The sequence below is a fragment of the Leptodactylus fuscus genome, chromosome 7 (assembly GCF_031893055.1).
Source record: "Leptodactylus fuscus isolate aLepFus1 chromosome 7, aLepFus1.hap2, whole genome shotgun sequence".
Taxonomy (NCBI): domain Eukaryota; kingdom Metazoa; phylum Chordata; class Amphibia; order Anura; family Leptodactylidae; genus Leptodactylus; species Leptodactylus fuscus.
Window position 1 is genome coordinate 38,233,546 of NC_134271.1, and position 21,422 is coordinate 38,254,967.

The 21,422-nt window shown below is 45.6% G+C and overlaps 1 protein-coding gene across 2 annotated transcripts in view; it reads right to left on the reverse strand.

Moving 5' to 3' along the window:
• Positions 1-21,422, reverse strand: part of EDC4 (enhancer of mRNA decapping 4) — a 310,514-nt gene that overhangs the window by 13,039 nt on the left and 276,053 nt on the right. For both annotated transcript variants that reach the window (XM_075281772.1, XM_075281771.1), the window contains one exon: positions 9,222-9,385. In XM_075281772.1, the coding sequence (XP_075137873.1) occupies positions 9,222-9,385 (164 nt within the window). The remainder of the gene's footprint in view (positions 1-9,221; positions 9,386-21,422) is intronic.

Here is a 21,422-nt window from a genome sequence, read left to right on the forward strand (position 1 = left end):
AAGGCTGAACTAAGTTAAAGGGCCTAAAACTCTGCTCGTAAGAGGCTGAAGTCACCTAAAGGGCCTCAATCTCTGCTGGTAGCTCAGCTTAAGGGCCTCTAACTTAATTTGGAAGGGCTCATGGTAGGGCCAGAAAAGTAATTTTTGGAGGTCTCGCCACATCACAGACACACAAACAGTGACAGTTAAGGGTGGGGGCTTTTGGATTTCCCATTGCCTATGCTATCGGTGGTTGTCATAAGCAACGTGATTTAAAGGGGTGCATGCTGTTTCTTTAGCTTTAAATTTGTGTTTCTGTCCATACTATTGTGGAGGAAAGAAGGTTTCCAAGTATTTTTCCACTTCATAGGGGTTCTACTGAGTTTGGAAAGTGTCTAGTTGATAGGCTGTGATAGTGGGGTAATACAGGGACTTTGGCGTGTTAGATGCCCCGAGGAATGCTTCCCCTGCTGTCCCAGTTGCATTCCCGAGGTGTTATCATTTGCTGGAGGTGTCATAGTGGACTTGGTGACCCTCCTGAGTCGAATATTGATTTCCCCCTAAACGAGTATTTTTTCCTTATAGACTATAATGGGGTTCGAACAGTCGAGTTTTGAGGGGCTACTCGAATCGAATATCGAACTTCGACCATTTCACTGTTCGCTCACCTCTATAAAACACCTTTGAACCACTGAGCAGTCGTCCATAACTTTTTGATGATTTTCTAATTTATTTAGATGCACTGGAATATAATATGAGTTGGGAGTTGTACTAAGTAGGTAGGGAAGGGCGAGATAAATAGACAGGGAGGGGGTGTAGAGAAAAGGAAGGAGGGGGGAGTAAGGTAAGCAGGATTAGAAAGGAAGTTACATAGCAGGAAGCAGAAGGAGGTAAACAAAAGCAGGAGACACCAGGGGCTCCCAGAGACACCCAGAAATCACTCAAAACATGCTAAAGGGTATATGTGTGCATTTATTAACTCATTAATAGCACTAACAAACACTTTAAAAAAACAAAAAAAATATTGTCCAGAAAATCCCTTTTAGTCCCAGGCTATCGGATCAAATAATTGTGGTTTTCTGAGAAAAGCTGGGACAGTATGTTACCTATGCATGTTAACACAAAGATAACATTGTGTTTACTTGCACCATGTAAGTTTTTTTTTTCTCTCCAAACCGGTGTAATGTAATACATATTTACTATGCATATTATATAATCTTCATTAAAGGGATTCTACCATTAAAACCCTTTTTTTGTGTGGATAAGACGTTGGAATAACCTTTAGAAAAACTATTCGTCTCTTACCTTTAGATGTGATCTCCGCCGCGCCGTTCCTTGTAAATACAAGTTTTTACCGGTATGCAAATTAGTTTTCTCGCAGCAATGGGGGCGGGCCCCAGCGCTGGAAATGCAATGGGGGCGTCCCCACTGCTGGTCGAGAACAGGCTCCAGCGACGCCTCTATCTTCGGCTGGATCCTCCCCTTCTTTCATCGTCTTTCTTCGGCGTCACCTCCGACGTCTGCGCAGTTGGCTCTGCCAGTGTAACACTAGTCGGCTCTACTAGTGTCTCACTGGCAGAGCCAAATGCGCAGACGTCTGAGGTGACGCCGAAGAAAGAAGGGGAGGATCCAGCCGAAAATAGAGGCGTCGCTGGAGCCTGTTCTCGAGCAGCAGTGGGGATGCCCCCATCGCATTTCCAGTGCTGGGTCCCACCCCCATCACTGTGAGAGAACTAATTTGCATACCGGTAAAAACCGGTATTTCTAAGGAACGGCGCGGTGGAGATCACATCTAAAGGTAAGAGACGAATAGCCTTTCTAAAGGCTATTCCGATGTCTTATCCACAAAAAAAAGGGTTTTAATGGTAGAATCCCTTTAACCCATATTGCTAATCCAGCTATTTACCTCGCTCTAGCTCAGTGACGGCAAACCTTTTTGAGACAGTGTCCAAACTGCAACCCAAAACCCAATAAACTATCGGAGTGCCAACACGGAAATTTAAAGGGGTTGGCCACTTTATAACTAAAACTCTGCAATGTGTAGCCCAAAGATAAATAATAAATTTACTAATAGACATTCATTTTCATTTTTGCTTCTGTCCCTTTATTTTTAAAGCCACGCCCCCCCTAACATGGCTCTGCCGGCTCCCTGACATGCCTCCCTTGACCACCGTGCGCGTGACATGGAGGGACATGTGACATTGTCTGACCATGTCATGTGACTTTGTGTGCGCCTGCGCTGCTCTCCTGATTTGTGTTAACCCCTGAGATGCCGGCATCTCAGGGGTCAACATGAATCAGGAGAGCAGCGCAGGTGCGCACAAAGTAGTTTCCTTATATTCTGGAGTCTCGATCGGCACCCCCGTGACTGTTTCGGGGGTGCCGGTATTCCTAATAGGCAGCCCAGGGTCTAATCACTGACCCTGGGTCTGCCCCATCTCTTCCCCTCCACTTACCCGGTTGATCCTGCCAGGAATGGAGGCCGTCAGCCCGTGCGTTTGCACGGGCTGACAGCCTCCTATACATTTGCAGGTGTCAGCCGTATGACAGACTGACACGGATGACACTGTGCTCAACACCCGCGGTCGGAACTGGGTCCGATCGTGGGTGTTAACCCCTGAGATGCCACGGTCAAACATGACCGTGCCATCTCAGGGAGTTTCTGTATGCACTCTGGTCCCGATCGGCACCCCCCGCGACGGTTTCGGGGGGTGCCAGTGTCCCTAATGGACAGCCTGGGGTCTGTGCAGTGACCCCGGGTCTGCCCTCCATGTGTTCCCTGCCAGGAATGGAGGCTGCCAGCTCATGTGTCTGCACGGGCTGACAGCCTCCTATACACTGCAATACATGTGTATTGCAGCGTATATGTATTGAAGCAGTGATCAGAAGATCACTGGTTCAATCCCCCATGGGGACAGAAAATACAAAAAAACAAAAAAAAAACAACTTGTTAAAAATATGTTAAAAAAATAAATAAATAAAGCTCCAAAAATCCAATATTCCCATATAAAATGTTTTATGAAAAAACAAAGATTTTTTTTTTTTAAAGAGATTCTACCACTAAACTAACATTTTTTCTAATTACCACGTCGGAATAGCCTTAAGAAAGGCTATTCATCTCCTACCTTTAGATGTGGTCTCCGCCGCGCCGTTCCGTAGAAATACCAGTTTTAACCGGTATGCAAATGAGTTCTCCGCAGCAATGAGGGCGGGCCCCAGCGCTCAAACGCCGATGAGCACGTCCCCACTGCTGCCCGAGAGCTCTTTCTCAGACAGCAAATGGGGACGCGCTCATCGGCGTTTGAGCACTGGGGCCCGCCCTCATTGCTGCGGAGAACTCATTTACATTAAAACCAGTATTTCTACGGAACGGCGCGACGGTAGGAGACGAGGTCATTAGAAAAGAATGTTAGTTTAGTGGTAGAATCCCTTTAAATACATATTTGGTATCACCACGTCCGTAAAAACCCGAACAATAAAAATAAAACATTATTTAACCTGCACGCTAAACGACATAAACGTAGAAAAAACAAACAAAATAATGATTATTCACCACCCTTGCTTCACAAAATGTTCAATAACAAGTAATCAGGTCATAATTGTCAGATGAAGACCAAAATGCCCTTCAACAGCTCTTTGAACAGAAAAATAAAAATGTTATGCCTTTCAGAAGATGGCGATGCAAAAATAATAGATTTTTTCCCTAATTTGAATTTTATTCTGCACAATTAGCAGCAAATGGAAAAAGAATATAAATGAGGTATCGCCGTAATCATACCGACCCGCAAAATAAAGGTCACATGTTACTTATGTTGTATGCAGCACGGGAAAAAAAATTAAATGCTAAAACGCAATGTCAGAAATTTAAAATTTAGAAAATAAGTTACAGGTACCCCAAAATGGTGGCATTGAAAAAGTACACCTCATATCGCAAACATATATGGCGACATCGCCAGAAAACAAACGAAAATTTAGCTTATACAATGTGAAGACAAAAAACCCAAAAATCGCCTAATCATTAGAACACAACTGGCTGCGTCAGGAAGGGAACGTATAAGCTGTGCGAGCGAATATCAGGGGACACCCCAGATTTACAGCTTATGAGAGAGAATACGCAAGTGCTCCCCACCCCCCATCAGTGTTATAGTAGCTAGTGGGAAATTGGGTTCAATGTCTTGTCACAGTAACGACACATGCATTTTTATGGGCCCAGACACACAATCGCATTTTTTGCAGCTGTGTATCCTTGCAATCTACATGCATGTGCTATAATTATCTGCATTTACAGCAGTGATGCTCCTATTCATTCGGGCCTAATCAGGATGCCGCGACGGAAGGGTTCTCCATGGGCCTCTGTGTTTTGTTTTTTTGTGTTTGTTTTTGTAATAGGCCATCACCTGCTGGAGTAACCCAGCAGGTAACTGGCCCTATTTACTTTCCGATCCCCGTTCCTCTTCACAGCCACCTCTACTTTCTCTTGTTCCCTCCATGGGGCCCTGTGAGCCTCATATCATGTGCTGACAGCAACAAGATATGGGACACACAGGGCCCCCGAAGGGAACAAGGGGAAGCAGAGGCGGGCAGAAGTAGGAGTGGGGATCAGTGAGTAAGGTCATGAGCCCACAGCATGAGAATATGTTTAGCAAACCCCATGAGATGTATTTTATAAGATTTGCCTGGTGGTTCTGTTCGGACCAAAGATGTTCAAACTGAAACTACTATTATTATACTCGTAAATATAATGATCCCTTTGGAATCCTGTATGTCTTCAGGCCCCTCTCTCCCGTGGGTCACGGGAGAAAGGGGATTAGGTGGGCCACGGGGGAGGGGGAGCAAGGGGCGCGGGTTGCGGAAGCGAACGCAAGGGGACTTAGTGGTGGTGGGGGGGGGGCGGGGAGTGCCACACAGGGTGGATGGGGCGGGGGGCCCCGGGGTGAAGAGGGGTTGGTGGGTGCCTTGAGAGGGGGAGGGGAGGGGGGCCAGGGGCCCGTGGGAGGGGAGGTTGGGACGCGGGCAAGGAGCCCGGGGGGGCCGAGAGATTGGGGTGGGGAGCCGCTGAGGGAAATGGCGCCTGTGAAGGGGGTGCCCCAGGATGAGAAGTTGGGGGCCAGAGGCACGCGACACAGAAGGGGGGCCAGGGGCGCCAACGGAAGCAGGGCCATAGGCGCGAGGATGGGAGGGGGCGGATGCGCGGGGGACAGGGGAGAAAGCAGGAGCAGGCGGTAGATACAATTTTTAGTGTTCTTGTATATATAGCACGTACAGGGTTAAATTAAACCCAAATGTGGGAGGACTTAACTGGCTATATAATGTGGGTTCAGTTGATAACTAGCAGGCTATGAGTAAGGGGCATACTATGCAGCCCCGAAACGCGTAAGCTGCATTTTTGTATTACTGAGTGGATCCATTTTTGTGATTGTTTTATTTGGATGAAGTAAAGGTGAAGTTTTAATTTTACAATCTTGGCGCTGGATTTTTTATTCACTTCATTTTTCAATACAGTAGATAGAGAGGCTGCGCGGCCCGGCGAGGGCCAAGGGAGGTGAGGGCGCACGGCGGATTGTAACCAACATGACTTGGCTAAATAGAAGTGGCTCAGCGCCAACGCCAACCCACAGACGGAGTCGCGAGCAGAGCAGATGCTAGTACAGCTATGTATACATATAACTTCAGATGGGTAATAAATAGAGATGAGCGAACGCCGTTCGATCGAATACATATTCGATCGAATATCAGGCCGTTCGAGGTGTTCAATTGGAATCGCACACCATGAGGCAAATGCAGTAAAAATTTGTATCCCCTCCCACCTTCCCTGGCGCATTTTTTGCACCAATAACTGCGCAGGGGAGGTGGGACAGGAACTACGACAACGGAGGCAGTGAAAAAAATTGAAAAAGTCCATTGGCTGCTGAAATCAGGTGACCTCCAATTTAGATGAATGGTGGATTTACCATTCCCTTAATTTGGGACTGTGAACTATGTGACTGTGAGACAGGGACAGATGTACAGGCAGGGTTAGCTAGGGATTACCTTTATTTAGGGGGGGAATGTCACTCTCACAGCTCTTTGGGGCTCTATCTTGCCGGGATCCCTTTTTCCCATAGGAATGCATTGACCAGCGTTGATTGGCCGAATGCCGTACAGTGGCCAATCAATGCTGGTCAATGCATTCCTATGGCGAGATATAGCAGAGCTAGCTGTGCGGTTATCTCGGCTACTCCTGAAAGAGTTCTGCTACACCCAACCATCCCTCCAGCTACTCCTCCTGTCACACACATCTCTGGTGTAACATAGCTCAGCATACACTCAGCTCTGCTACATCTCTACACTCTGTTGTAGAGATGTAGTAGGGGCTTAGGAGAGTGTGGGCGGGTACTGGGCGGGGAGACGTCTCCCCACCCAGTGCCCGCCCACACTCTAAGCCCCGTCTTCTCTATAATACTAGTCGGGGGAGAGGGGCGGGGCTTAGGAGACCAGAATGGAAACTGCTGTGGACCGATTTTAGACTCCGCCTCCTCAGGCAGAACCAGCGTTGATTGGCCGAATGCTGTACACTGGCCAATCAACGCTGGTCAATGCATTCCTATGGGAAAAGTCCGCTCCAGCATATCGCAAGTTGACAGGGATCCCAACATAATAAAGGTACTTGATACCCCCAGACATGCTTCCCCTGCTGTCCCAGTTGCTTTCCAGGGTGTTGGCATCATTTCCTGGGGTGTCTTAGTGGACTTGGTGACTCTCCTGAGTTGAATGGTAGGATCCTCTGTAGTGAAGCATTTTCTCCCATAGACTATAATGGGGTTTGATATTCGATCGAATACTCGAATATTGAGCAGCTATTTGAAACGAATATTGAACATTTTACGGTTCGTTCATCTCTAGTAATAAACATTATCTAGTGTTTAGATTGGAGGAATCTTACCATTTTCAGTGTTTCTGTCACTGTCTGTGGAGGAGCTGAAGTGAATAAAGCTGTGTGATCACATCCTATGTGTGGAAAGATGCAGAGCTGTCATGTGACCTCAGCTCCACCAATGGAATGCAGGCAGGAGCTTTACTTTCAGTTTGTTGATTGTCCCGCCCACACAGGCCGGCTGCGCTTACACTGTAAAATCTCATTTTAATGAGGAACAGGTAAGATAAAAATCATTTTTATAGCACATTTGTCCTATAACCATCTTTCTGAGTTGTCTGGGGCACTTTGATTTTTTCAGCTTAAGGGTGGCCAACCCCTTTAACCTTAAAACTCTGTGCACCCACAATTGTGGACCCACAAATTACAGTTGTGTGAATGGGGCTTTACAGAGCTTGTACTGAAAAGGCAAAAGTCTCTGCATTTGGTACTTTTGAACAATTAATTTTCACTATTTACATCAAACAGGATCTGTTTTATAGTGACCATGCAATTTTATTACAGCCTGTACTAATATCACGTCTACTATAAAACAGATGTGATACAAAAAGCGAAGAGATGCCACACAGTACAATTTGCCCTGCAGTGGCCCCCACACACAGTACAATCTGCCCCGCAGTGCCCCCCCCCCCCCCACAGTACAATCTGCCCCGCAGTGGCCCCCACACACAGGACAATCTTCCCCGCATTGCCCCCCCACACAGTACAATCTGTCCCGCATTGCCCCCACACAAAGTACTATCTGCCCCGCAGTGGCCCCCACACACAGTGCAATCTTCCCCACAGTGGCCCCCACACACAGTACCATCTGCCCTGCAGCGGCCCCACACAGTACAAACTGCCCTGCAGTGGCCCCCACAAAGAATTATACCTGTATACTCCACAGCAGCCCCCTTCCCCACACAGTATTAAATCCTCCCCACCCAGCATGAAATGGTCCACAGTAGACCCCCCCTCCCCACACAGCATGAAATGGTTTACAGTAACCCCCTCCCCACACAGCATCAAATGGTCCACAGTAGCCCCTTTCCCCACACAGCATCAAATGGTCCACAGTAGCGTCCTTCCCTACACAGCATCAAATGGTCCACAGTAGCCCCCTTCCCTGCACGGCAGCAAATGGTCCACAGTAGCCCCCTTCCTCACACAGTGCACACACAAATATACTTACCTGAAGAGCAGCCCCCTGGCGTTCTTTCTCCTGTTCACTGCGGGCACTGATGACTTACGTCATCATGCCTGCGCCGGTGCAGGAGTTACACTCTGCAATAATCAGTGTAGGCTGCGTTTAGCATTTGCACAACCATCTGAAAGCAGCGATCACTCACTAACAGGGAATCCAGTACCGGATTTCCTGTTAGAGAGCGATCCGGGCGACCGCATCTGTGCCAGCAGAGGGAGCTCTGTGTGCCCTCTCTGGCATGCGTGCCATAGGTTTGCCATCACTGCTCTAACTGATAGAAAACACACTAATGTTTTGTGTGTTTGTTTACAACTGCTTCTGTAGGAGTGACAAGAGCAGCATCTCTATGCTGAAGTTATTGTCCGTGGATTACACTTTTGATAAGAGAAGCTTTTAGGACTTTTATCAACAGAATTTAACTCTTTATGGTGACTAGAGATGAACAAATTTTAAAAAAAATTCGATTCGGCAGCTTTGCTGAATTTTCCAATACTATCACTATTCAATTCAAATGAATTCATGGCAAATCGCGTTAAACCGTGTTAAACATTTTTTTCATATTTTATACCATTCTTCAACTTCTAGCGGAAAAAAATACTTTGGTTATCTAACAAAAATGGCTACTTATTTCAAGCCTTATGTGAGCACGAAAAAAATAAAACATGGCAAAAATAGTTGTGATATGCAAAACCATTAAAAAGATACAGCTGTGTAAAGCAATATAATCCAAAGTGCTAAATTTGGTCTGTGAATTGGGGCATCAATGACGTATGGATTAGGATTAGTTTAATAGATTTCTATTATTCATAATAAATCTCTCTTGGTAAAGGCAATGTCTATATCTACTGAAGTACTTCATGGTGTTCTATTCAAGTCTTCCCACTGGCTTGTTCAACAATATAGGCAGCGAGTAGAAGAGAGACAGGCACACTGGTGAAAGAGGAGGAGAAGGGACAAGCTCCTTAACTGTTTTTATTATTTTACTTGTTAATTTAATTGGATCTGGTTAATTGTGCAAGCATGTGTGTTATCTTTGAAGTGATCAAATGCAAGTCCATTAGTTACATGACATCCATACAGAGACAGTATCTTTTTTTTGCACATACAAATTCAACAAATTGACATATCTACTCAAGAAAGACTTACTTAAATTTGAGATCAGTACGGGTACAAAGGTCAAAAGATAGCTGCTGGATGAGAGATAGCAGAACAGGTTGTGTAAGAGGGCAAGGATGTTGACCAAAAACTTGTTGAGAATCCACAGTCTCACACACATATAGGATTAAATTTAGATCTGAAGCTGTTAGAGCCTGTAAGAAAACAAAAATATCATCATGTGCTATGTACACTACAAAGAAATATTATAATCACTATCACTATGATGGGAAATCTATTACTTCTTTAACATTTGTAAAATGTATTATGGCAAGTTACTGAGTTTGATAATACATAAGCCATTTAAATGCTTCAGCTATTCTGAAATAAATGCTGTCAAACAAAGTCATCTCAATGTAGCAGGTGATTCCAATAGTCTTTAACCACTTCCATACCAGATCCTTTACCCCCTCCCTTCCAGACCAGGCACAGTTTCAGGTTTTAGTCATGTGCCAGTTTAACCGTAAATTGTTTTTCTATTACTTTGCCAACCTACCTGTGGTCTCCTTTTTCTCAGAACATAATGGACTTTCACGTTTTATAACAAAATAAGTGATAAATTTAACTTTTTAGAAAAAAATAGAGGGAAAAGGGTTAAAGATGTGTAAAAAAAAATGCATTTTCCTGCATTTATATACGATAGCCTCAAAAATAAATGTAATAAATATATAGATTCTAAGATATATTTTTTTATTTCTGCTGTTTGTATTAATACCACATTTGAGTATTTTCTCTATTATTTGGGCCTACAGCAGAGCCTGCAATGAATGGCGTGCATACCGCTGCGTTTCTGAACCCTAAAGCCGGGGCCCCATGGGCCTGAAAGGCCACGATTTGCCCGCAGCAGAGACGCCGTGGGAAACATCGCAGCGTTGTACAGTGCTGGCAAAGTGGATGGGATTCCTGTGAATCCCATCCCCACTTTGCGGATAAGATTGCAGCGCAGACACGCTGCGATTTGCAAAACCATTGCGGCTTTGGAAATCGCAGCATGTCAATTATATCTACGGAAACGCAGGCGGCTTTCCCATAGATATAATGGGAAAAGAAAGTCCGCAGAGAAAAACTCAGTGAACTTTCCCTTCAAATTACTGCGGGAAGAACTGCAATGCGTTCACGCAGCGGTTCTTCCCGCAGCGCTTTAGTGCTGCGTATACGGCCCGTTGGGGCTTTAGCCTCAAAGTGTAATAATAATCTTTATTTATGGGTCACAAAAAATATCAATTTATTTATAAAAATAGAGAGATAGATAAAAGAGGATAGACAGAAAGACAGTTAGATAGATATGAGATAGAATAGAGTTGGGGGGCACTGAAGGGTGGGGGGAGTTTGTGTATGTGTACTGATTTTTATTTACCAATCTCCCTCTCTGTCAGGATCTGAGGAGAGGGAGATTGGTAGCCACTTTATATACTTTTATTATTTACTAAGTAAACTTTATGTGAGCAGTGTGGCAGGCTGTCACAGTGCTCACATGCCCCATAGACCACTATGCCCTATCTCAGTGGTCTCTGGGCAATACTCTGTGATCATAGCTGTCTTCTGACAGCTGACCACAGAGCATTGCTGGAGGTGGAGGCAGAAGTGCTCATCTCCCTCTCTGATAGGCTAAAGGAGAGGGAGATCAGAGTGCAGCCAATGAAGTTTGTCACTGTGACAAACATCATTGTGATTGCTGTGACTGGCTGTCACAGCGATCACACACCCACGCAGGCTGGTCTCCAGGATAAGCTATGAGGTCTCCGCTGTCTATTGACAGTGGAGACTTCAGAGCTGTGTGCAAGGGGGGTGGAGGGAAGGAGGGGGAGGTGCAGTGGAGCATATTCTGCTCATGCACCATACGATGTGATTGCTGTGACAGGCTGTCACAGCGATCATATGCCCAGAAACCACGCAGGCTGGTCTCTGGGCAAAGCTATGAGGTTTCCACTGTCAATAGACAGCGGGACCTCAGAGCTAAGTACAGGAGGGGGGTGGAGGCACAGCGGAGCAATCTGCTGATGTGCTGACTGTCTGTCATCATGATCGCTGTGACGGTGTGTCACAGGGATCACATACCTGGAGACCACACAGAGTGGTCCCTGGATGAAGCTCTGAGGTCTCTACTGTCTATTGACAGCGGGACCTCAGAGCTCAGTACGGTAGGGGAGGCGCAGTAGAGCAAGTTCTGCTGGATGTACCGGTATGTCCTGTCAGAACTCGGCAACCACCATCTGGACGTTTATAGTCTATGGGCGGTCCGAAAGTGGTTATTATTAAGCTAATAATTTTGAAGAATCGATGTTTGTGTTTCAGAGTACCATAAAACTATTAGAGATGAGCGAACAGCGTTTGATCAAATTGGTGTTCGATCGAATATCAGGCTGTTCGAGGTATTCGATTCCAACCGAATACCACGCGGCAAACGCACTAAAAATTCGTATCCCCTCCCACCTTCCCTGGCGCTTTTTTTGCACCAATAACTTTGCAGGGGAGGTGGGATAGTAAGTATGAAATCATAGGCATCGAAAAAAAATCGGAAAAAGTAATTGGCTGGCCAAATCAGGTGACCTCCACTTTATACGAATAGTGGATTTCAGATTCGGTTCATATGAGACTGTGACCTAGACAGGGTTAGCTAGGAATTAGCTTTATTTAGGTAGGAATCTTACTGAAACAGCTCTTTGGTGCTCTATATACCTTCCTTGCCAGCCCGAGATACATGCAAGAGTACAGTCAATGCTTTCCTAAGCGAAAAAGTCAGCTCCCGCATACCGCAAGCTGCCAGCGATCCCGACTAGCATATGGTGCGCTGCCACGATGTGTTTGCATTGAACTTACTCTCGCATTTAGCTCTGGATGGCAAGGTCTCATCACTTTCAAACTTCACCTGCAAGCACATCTCGTGGCAACCCATTATATGTTAGTCGGATTCCCTGGCAGCTTGCGTTATGCGGGAGCCGAATTTTTCTCATAGGAATGCATTGACCAGTGTTGATTGGCCGAATGCCATACAGTGTACAGCATCGGCCAATCAACTATGGTTCTGCCGGAGGCTCGTCTGTGAGAAGGCGGAGTCTAAGATCGGTCCACAGCAGTCTCCATTGTGGTCCGATCTCAGATGTAGCAGAGTTGAGCCCACAGCTCTACTACATCTCAGATTTAGCAGAGTTCAGTGCACAGCTCTGCTACATCTCAGTTATAGCAGAGTTGAGGTATGCGCTGAACTCTGCTAAACCTGAGATGTAGCAGAGCTGTGCGCTGAACTCTGCTACATCTGAGATGTAGTAAAGCTGTGCACTGAACTCTGCTATACCTGAGATGTAGTAGAGCTGTGCGCTGAACTCTGCTACATCTGATATGTAGTAGAGCTGTGCGCTCAACTCTGCTATACCTGAGATGTAGCAGAGCTGTGCACTGAACTCTGCTACATCTGAGATCGGACCACAATGGAGACTGCTGTGGACCGATCTTAGACTCCGCCTCGTCACAGACGAGCCTCCAGCAGAGCCAGCGTTGATTTTGCCAATGCTGTACTCTGTATGGCATTCGGCCAATAAACACTGGTCAATGCATTCCTATGAGAAAAAGGCAGCTCCTGCATAACGCAAGCTGCCAGGGATTCCGACTAGCATATAATGGGCTGCCACGAGATGTGCTTGTAGGTGAAGTTTGAAAGTGATGAGACCTTGCCAGCCAGATGCTATACCTGAGATGTAGCAGAGCTGTGCGCTGAACTCTGCTAAATCTGAGATGTAGTAGAGCTGTGCACTCAACTCTGTTACATCTGAGATGTAGCAGAGCTGTGCGCTGAACTCTGCTACATCTGAGATCGGACCACAAAGGAGACTGCTATGGACAGATCTTAGACTCCGCCTCCTCCGGCAGAACCAGGGTTGATTGGCCGAATGCTGTACACTGTATGGCATTCGGCCAATTCACGCTGGTCAATGCATTCCTATGGGAAAAAGTCAGCTCCCGCATTATTAGTGGCGTAATACAGTGACTTGGGCATGTTAGATGTCCCCAGTCATGCTTCCCTTGCTGTCCCAGTTGCATTCCAGAGGTATTATTTCCTGAGGTGTCATAGTGGACTTGGTGACCCTCCTGAGTCGAATAGTGGTTTTCCCTGAAACGAAGCTTTTTTTCCCCATAGACTAATGGGATTAGATATTCATTCGAATAGTCGAATATTCGCTCATCTCTAAAAACTATCATTGTGGCTTTAAAAACAACATGCAGTTTGTGCTCTGAGGGCAGGCCTTCATCTTGGAAGCACTGCTCTTTCTGGCCACGTAGGATGGCTCATGTCCCACTGCACAAAGTAGTACAGGTAGGAGAAGGTAGTGGTCTGCACAGCGACAGCAGTGCTGCAGGAAGCAGAACACCCGTCAGCAGTGGAACAATTACCTCATTAGTATAACATTTTAAAATTGTTTTTCTACAAATCTACAAAAGTTAAATAAAAACAAAAGTTTGTTGGTCAATCACTGTAATGTATTCTGAAATGCATTGGTGGCAGTTGAATGTGTTTTGAAGTGGAAATAGACTCATTTAAGATGGTCTAGTATAACTTTACACTGTCTAAAAGTGCATTGTCTAAAAGTTTAAAAACATGTTTATATGTCCCATACTGTAAATTGCTAGAGTATCCAATCATAAGAACTGTGCAACTGTTGTGATAGCCCACAGTTATGTATATTTCCAAGATTGCAAAATGGAAGTTTGTCACCTGTAGACAAAGTTAGCACTGCTACAGCTGTTCTGTAAAATATATTGTTTCTTTGTTGGCTTGATAATACCTTTAAACAAGCAATGTGACTTTCCTTGTTAAAGAGGACCCATCACCAAGTACTAAATTCTAAAGGTCATTTGTATAATTTCAACTCCAAGATCATCTGTATAGACAATGAGCACTTCATCCCACATTGGCATAATACCAAATAAAGTTAGGCACAAACCAACAAAAAGCCATTTCACCGCACAGACAGTGTCGTACTAGAATGTCGAGGGTCCACCAGTGTAATTGTTTCTAGGTGCCCACTGTCAGGACCCCAGGAAATAAGCAGAGCAGACACCGTCGCTACAACTAATAACAATGTTATGCTGCTCACCCACCATACAATGTGCATCACTACACTAACTAAACCCACCTCTACACTATGTATAGCCTGCGAGCAGTGTGGCTCCTGGAATTGTTAATATTAACATGGCCCATAAAACTATAGTAGTTACAAATGCAGTTATCAAGAATATAGTAAGTGAGCAGTGCAGTGCCCAGCATGGAAACAATACTGGGAGTTCCGTGTGCTGGTAAATAACAGATCTGCGGTGTGATGTGGTATTGAAGTGGTCCGTTGCCCTCACACAGTATAATATGCTTCCCATAGTGGCCTCAAACAGTATAAAATGCTCTCCAGAGTGCCACTTAAACCGCTTCAGGCATACCCCCAGGAAATTCAACTAATATTCATGAGGTTTGGCACTCCACTTAGCTGTAGTGCTAAATTATCACCTCAGACCCCAGAATCTAAAAATCAGAGGCCCAGAGGAGGTGATGGAAAATAACAGTTATTCTCACCTTACGCCACTTCTATTGTGCATCCTCGGTCTTTGCTGCTGTCTTCAGCATCCTCTTTGATCTGCAACTGCATGCAACTGAGGTCACACTCTACAGTCGTCACTGCTCGGGCCTCTGATTGCACCTCAGTGGTCACATAGAGTGCTAACATCATTCGCATGCAGAAGAGCCATGAAGAGCTGGGGCCATAGGCTGGAAGAGCCCCAAAGAGAGTGCTGGGAGCCGTTGGAGTCCCAGGAAAAGTGAGTAAAAGTACATGTTATATTTAATCACCTCCCCTAGCCGGCATCTATTGGAAAGGGACATGGCATGTAGAGACATCACAATGCCAGTCCCCTCAGTGGCGGTAGTTTGGCGAGGGGTGCCATTAACATGTCCCACACCTTGGAGAGTGTTCCCCTGACGGGTGTGGACCGGATGGCAGTTGTTAGGCTTTTGGAGGAACTCTCCTCTCTGCCACCAGCAAAGGTTAATGGAAACATTTCCATCATATTCTGCACTAGTTGGTTGTCTTGTGGCAATCATTTATGCGATTGGTCCTCCCCTCTACCAGAAAGTAAGAGGAGATGTTATTTTTATACCTGGGATCAGGAATCCAGTATTGGTTGCTCTGCATGATGTGTACAATGCATTTGTCACTGGAAAAAAAGCCCAACATGAAGTCAGCCATGTTTGCCAGTGTTAATAAGTGTTATGTATATATTAGAAACACATAAACGTTAGTATCCCTGTGTCTCTACAAATCTATAAAAATATTTTTCCTGTACGGTAAACGCTGTAGCGAGAAAAATAGTCAAAAGTGCCAAACCGCCGTTTCTTCACTGTTTTGAGTCTGCTAAAAATTTGAATAAAAAGTGATCAAAGCAATAGCATTTCCCGAAAATGATAGAACTAAAAAGTACACTCGGCCCCACAAAAAATACGCCCTATGCATCCCCGTACACGGACGTATAAAAAAGTTACGGCTGTCAGAGTATGGCGACTTTTAGAAAAAAAAAATATATATTTTTTTAAATGTAAATAAAACCACATAAATGTGTTATCCCCGGAATCGTAACGAAACACAGAATACGGGGACATGTCATTTTGGCTGCACAGTGAACGCCGTAAAACTGAAGTCCGTAAGAATGTCGCAGAAATGCATTTTTCTTCAAATCCACCCCACTCTGAATTTTTTTCCAGCTTCCCAGTACATTATACAGAATAATTAATGGTGGCATCGTGAAGAAAAATTTGTCCTGCAAAGATTAAGACCACATATGGCTCTGGGAGCGGAGAAATAAAAAAGTTATGGGATTTAGAAGGAGGGGAGTCAAAAATGAAAATCAAAAAATGCCATTGGCGGGAAGGGGTTAAGAGTAGAGATGAGCGAGTACTGTTCGGATCAGCCGATCCGAACAGCATGCTCCATAGAAATGAATGGATGCACCTGGTACTTCCGCTTTGACGGCGGCCGGCCGCTTAACCCCCCGCGTGCCGGCTACGTCCATTCATTTCAATGCGAGCGTGCTGTTCGGATCGGCTGATCCGAACAGTACTCGCTCATCTCTAGTTAAGCGCTGTTAGTGTAAGATTCCTGCCTAAATAATTCTAATCGCTAGCTAGCCCTGGCAAAACGTCTATCCCTCCGTCTATTTTGGAATGGTCCAAAACACCTTCATCCAGGATCCAGGAACTGATTAAAAGCTACAGGAAGCGACTAGAGGCTGTTATCTTTGCAAAAGGAGGATCTACTAAATATTAATGTCACTTTTCTGTTGAGGTGCCCATAATTTTGCACTGGTCAAATTTTGGTTTAATGCATATTGCACATTTTCTGTTAGTACAATAAACCTCATTTCAATCCTGAAATATTACTGTGTCCATCAGTTATTAGATATATCAAACTGAAATGGCTGTTGCAAACACCAAAATATTTAGAACTAAAAATGATTAAGATTAATAGGGGTGCCCAAACTTTTTCATATGACTGTAAGGCACCCCTCGAAAATAAGGCATACCTAAAAATCTGACTGAAATCTGACTGAACACTGTGCGATGTGCTCGGTGTGCAAAGGAAATCTGGCTGCTGCCGCCTCTGCTGTTGTGTCCACTGTCCATGCTGCTGTAGGATGAGCTCTCCCAGCTCATCCCAGAGGCAGAGGCAGCAGCCGGCATACAGAAGAGGCAGCAGCCGGCTTTCCTGTGCACACCGAGCACATCCAGCTGGCTGCTGTCAGTGAATTGAGGATCACTCAGCCCCGCCCACGAAAGACATGCTAAGCTCTGCCCCCGAAGGCTCGCTAAGCCCCGCCCACCACTGTCGGCGCTGCTACGAAGATGGGAAAGGTAAGTATGATACCTTCCCCCACTCCCCTACCTACAACCGGCAGTCATGCTGACGCTCCACTAAGGAAGTGTAGGCATGACTGCCGGTTGTAATAAGACATCCCCCGAAAATAAGAAAGGTCCTATATTTAGGACGACAATTTAATATAATACACTGTCTTATTTTCGGGGAAACACTGTAGTTTTTAGTAACATAGGCATATTCCAATGCATCACCTTACCATGTTTACATTGAATATCCTTATTTTACCATTGTATATATAGATTGGGTTATATCGCATGAGATTATTATTAGAGATGAGCGAACAGTAAAATATTCGATATTCGTTATTGACTTCGAATAGCCCCGCAATATTCGACTATTCGAGTGAATATCGAATCCCATTATAGTCTATGGGGAAAAAACTGTTCGTTTCAGGGGAAACCATTATTCGACTCAGGAGAGTCACCAAGTCCACTATGACACCTCAGCAAATGATAACACCTCTGGAATGCAACTAGGACAGCAGGGGAAGCATGCCTAGGGGCATCTAACAAGCCCAAGTCACAGTTTTACTCTACCATCACAGCCTATTAACTACACACTTTCCACACTCAAAAAAAAAACCCTTTATGAAAGTGGGAAATTACCTGGAAACCTTCTTTCATCCCCAATTGTAAGGACAGAAACCCAAATTTTAAGGTAAAGAAACAATACCAAGCACCCCTTTAAATCACGTTGCCCATGACAACCACAGATGGAATAGGCAATGGGAAATCCAACAGTACCCACCCTTAACTGTCATTGTATGTGTGTGTGATGTGGTAAGAGCTTCAAAAATTCACTTTTCTGGCCCTTAACGTGAGCCCTCCCAAATTAAGTTAGAGTCCCTTAAGCTGAGGTACCAGCAGAGATTGAGGCCCTTGAGGTGACTTCAGCCTTTTACCAGCAGAGTTTTATGCCCTTTAAGTTAGTTCAGCCTTGCAACAGCAGTGTTTTTGGCCCTTGCACCAGCACGTGTCCCGTAACATCAGGCGGGCCCTAAGTTCTGCGCTTTGTAAGTTCCACTTGACCATCGCCGCGTGGACAAGTGCATGCGGCCAGGGACGCTACATCTCAATCACGACACACTGACTGAATGTAGTTGAGGCTGAGACCAGGTCGCAAACTGTGGCGGCCTGCCTTGTCTCCCCACCCAATATTCCTGGCAGGAGTGCTGAAACACCACCCTCTTATATTCGCCGTTAAATCAACCCAAGCTACGAGTTGGAAACGCTGCAACACTGCCGTGGGGAGATGTCAGCAGGCCGTGCTGAAGCTCATCAGCTTGGGGAACAAATGACACACTGCCTCCAAGGTGAGGGATGCCATCCTGGATGAGACGACAATGTGGTTGTCGTCGCTGCACCTGGGCCCAGGCATTTTTTCGTGTGTGATAATGCCCGGAACCTGGTAGCGGCTCTGGAGCTTGCCAGCCTCCAACATGGTTCATGCCTGCCCACGGTTTTAACTTATTGGTGCAACGGTCTTTAAAAACGTATCACAATGTTCGCGAGCTATTGGTGAAAGTGCGGCACCCACTTTGGCAAGTCTACAGTAGCTGCTGCTAGCCTCAATACACTCCAGCAACGCCTACATCTGCCTGAAGCACCAGCTGCTGTTCGAGGTCACTGTCATGACCTGATTATTTGTATATATTTGTGTGTGTTTCTGTTGGGGATTTGATCCGGGCTTCTGTGATCTGCTGGTGGTTTCCTTGCCATTGAGCCATCTGTTGGTACATAGCATTTTGGCCTTCAGTACATACTTGAGGTTTTAGGGATTGAACCTCAGGTGTTGATCATTACCAACAACCTATCGGATGGTTCTGGGGCCTGTATAAGGAAGTGGGCTGGCTCCATTAGTTGCCGGATTTTCGTGGTTACAACCTAGAATTCGTGACCCTGGGAGGAGGAGTGTTTTTGCTAGAACTTCAACTGACTAGGAAGTGGTGTGAGTGTTGCTTTGTGTGTGAGTTTGGTTTGTCCATCCACCCTTCTACTCTGCCCTGTCCTTCAGTTCTGTTTGCCTGGCACTATCTGGTTGTTTGAGATTTGGGTTCCAGTTTGTTTTGCCCCAGTACTGTGTTAACCCTTTCCTCACGTCTCCACTTGCCCTCTCATTTTCTTGTTGTGTATTGTGTTGTGCTGCGTGTCTGTTGTCCAGCACATCCCATCCTGTTTGTTGTGTCTGCAGCTGCAACTTGGCTTCTGCAGGGGTGACCATCTTAGTATGCCCAGTCCCTAGCTCTCTTGTAGCTCTCACCCTGTCTGCTAGGTCTTTGTGCTAGAGAGCCAAGAGTTGTCGGGACCAAGGCTAGCTTGGGAACAGCTGACCAACGTCTGCAGGCAGGGCCTAGCTAGCCGCCGTAGCGTCAGGGATAGTCTCCTTCCCCTGTTCCCTTTAGCGGTGAAGTCTGCAGTCCGGATTCTGGGTCTGGGCATAGACACAAACGTAACAGTCACCAAACGTTGAAACCCTAGATACCATATGCTGAGCAGGGTGTGTGAGCAGCAGAGACCTTTGATGGAGTTCCATCTCCAAAACCCAAGGGTTCATCAAAGTCAGCTCCCTCAGTTTCTGCATCATGAGTGCCCATGGATGGAAGGCTTATATGAAATCCTATCCCATCCTTTCCACTGGACACTTTACAAACTCACTAGAACCTCTATGAAAGTGGATAAATAATTGGAAACCTTTCTTCCTCTACAGTAATATGGACAGAAACATAACTTTAAACCAAAAGAAACATTAACATGCACTCATTGCAATCCCTGATTTGACAGCTGCGTTAAGCAGGGTGCAGGGTACAACACAGACCAAGCCCGAGCACCAGTAACAGGTGTTACAATGGCTAGCGGATAATGCTTCCAGCTGCTTTTCCACCAGCCAGTCAGCTACTACCTGCATTTGTGTTCATACCCAAGAGTCTGCCCCTCCTTCCTCCCAACATGCCCAATCTTCCCAGCAGAGTCATTCCACCCCTGCCCCCTCCCAGGATCTCTTTTCGGGTCCTTTTACTGTCTCTCCCTCTGTTGAACCACTTCCCAAATCCCAGGAGCTAACGACTTTGTGTGTCCTGATGCCCAAATACTGGAGCATCTGCCATTTCCTGTCAAGAATTGCTGTGTATCCCAATTAGGTTTTGGGGGGTACACACCATTAAAAACTGGATTGAGCGTATATAGCCTGATTTAATTGCTGTGTATCCCACTTAGGTTTTGAGGGGTACACAACGTTAAAAAATGGATTAAGCATATATAGCCTGATTCAATTGCTGTGTATCCCACTTTGGCGTTTGAGGGTATACACCGTGGAAAGCTGGGTTGAGCGTATATAGCCTGACAATTGCTGTGTATCCCAGTTAGGTTTTGGAGGTACACAGCGTGGATAGCTGGATTGAGCGTATATAGCCTGTTTGAATTGCTGTGTATCCCAATTAGGAGCGGGCGAACAGCAAGGGGTTAAGCGCCGGCAGCTGGCCGCTCCCATTCATTCCTATGGAGCAAGGTATTCAAAACTTGAGTTTCGAATACTATTCGCTCATCTCTAAATAGTACCACTTAGCTAAACCCCCCTGTCCTCGCCTAACTTATAATTTATGATCTTTAATTAAAAAAAAAACAAAAAAACAACAAAAAAAACAAACCTGCACAATAGAACGGTGGCAGAAGCGATAAGAACCAGCGTTATATTGTGCATGTGTGGATTGTCGCCTTTCTATTGCGAAGGCGCCGGTTCCGGATCCCAGGTGAAGGCAGAAGAGGGGACAGTGGCACCTCATCTGGTTCCAGGGCAAGAAGACAGGTTAGTATGATGGAGTGAGGATGGGTTGGGGACTAAATTAGTTAGCTAAGTAGGTAGGGCAAGTAGTCCGTGGGCTAGCTAGGGAAACAGGTGGCGGGTTGTGAGGGAGGTAGTGAGAGGGGATCTGAGTGAACTGCAATGCATCATGGTAGTTGTAGGCTAAGACAGCAGGAAGCTATCCATGTAAATAAATGCAGAGGACACCAGGAGCTCCAAGAGAAAGCCAGAAATCACTCAAAACACTGCTAAGCACTAACAGACGTTTCATAAAAAATAATTTTTTTGCCCAGAAAACCCCTTCAAGCCAGTCCTGCGTAAGAACATCTGAAAGGATAATGAATATTTGGAGTCCTTATGGTTGGAAATTAAGGGAGGAATAAAGAATAATACAATACTAATAGGAGTTTGTTATAAATCTCCAAATATAACGGAAAAAGCGACCCATGAAGTAATGGTACATCATGGGTCACCAACCCGC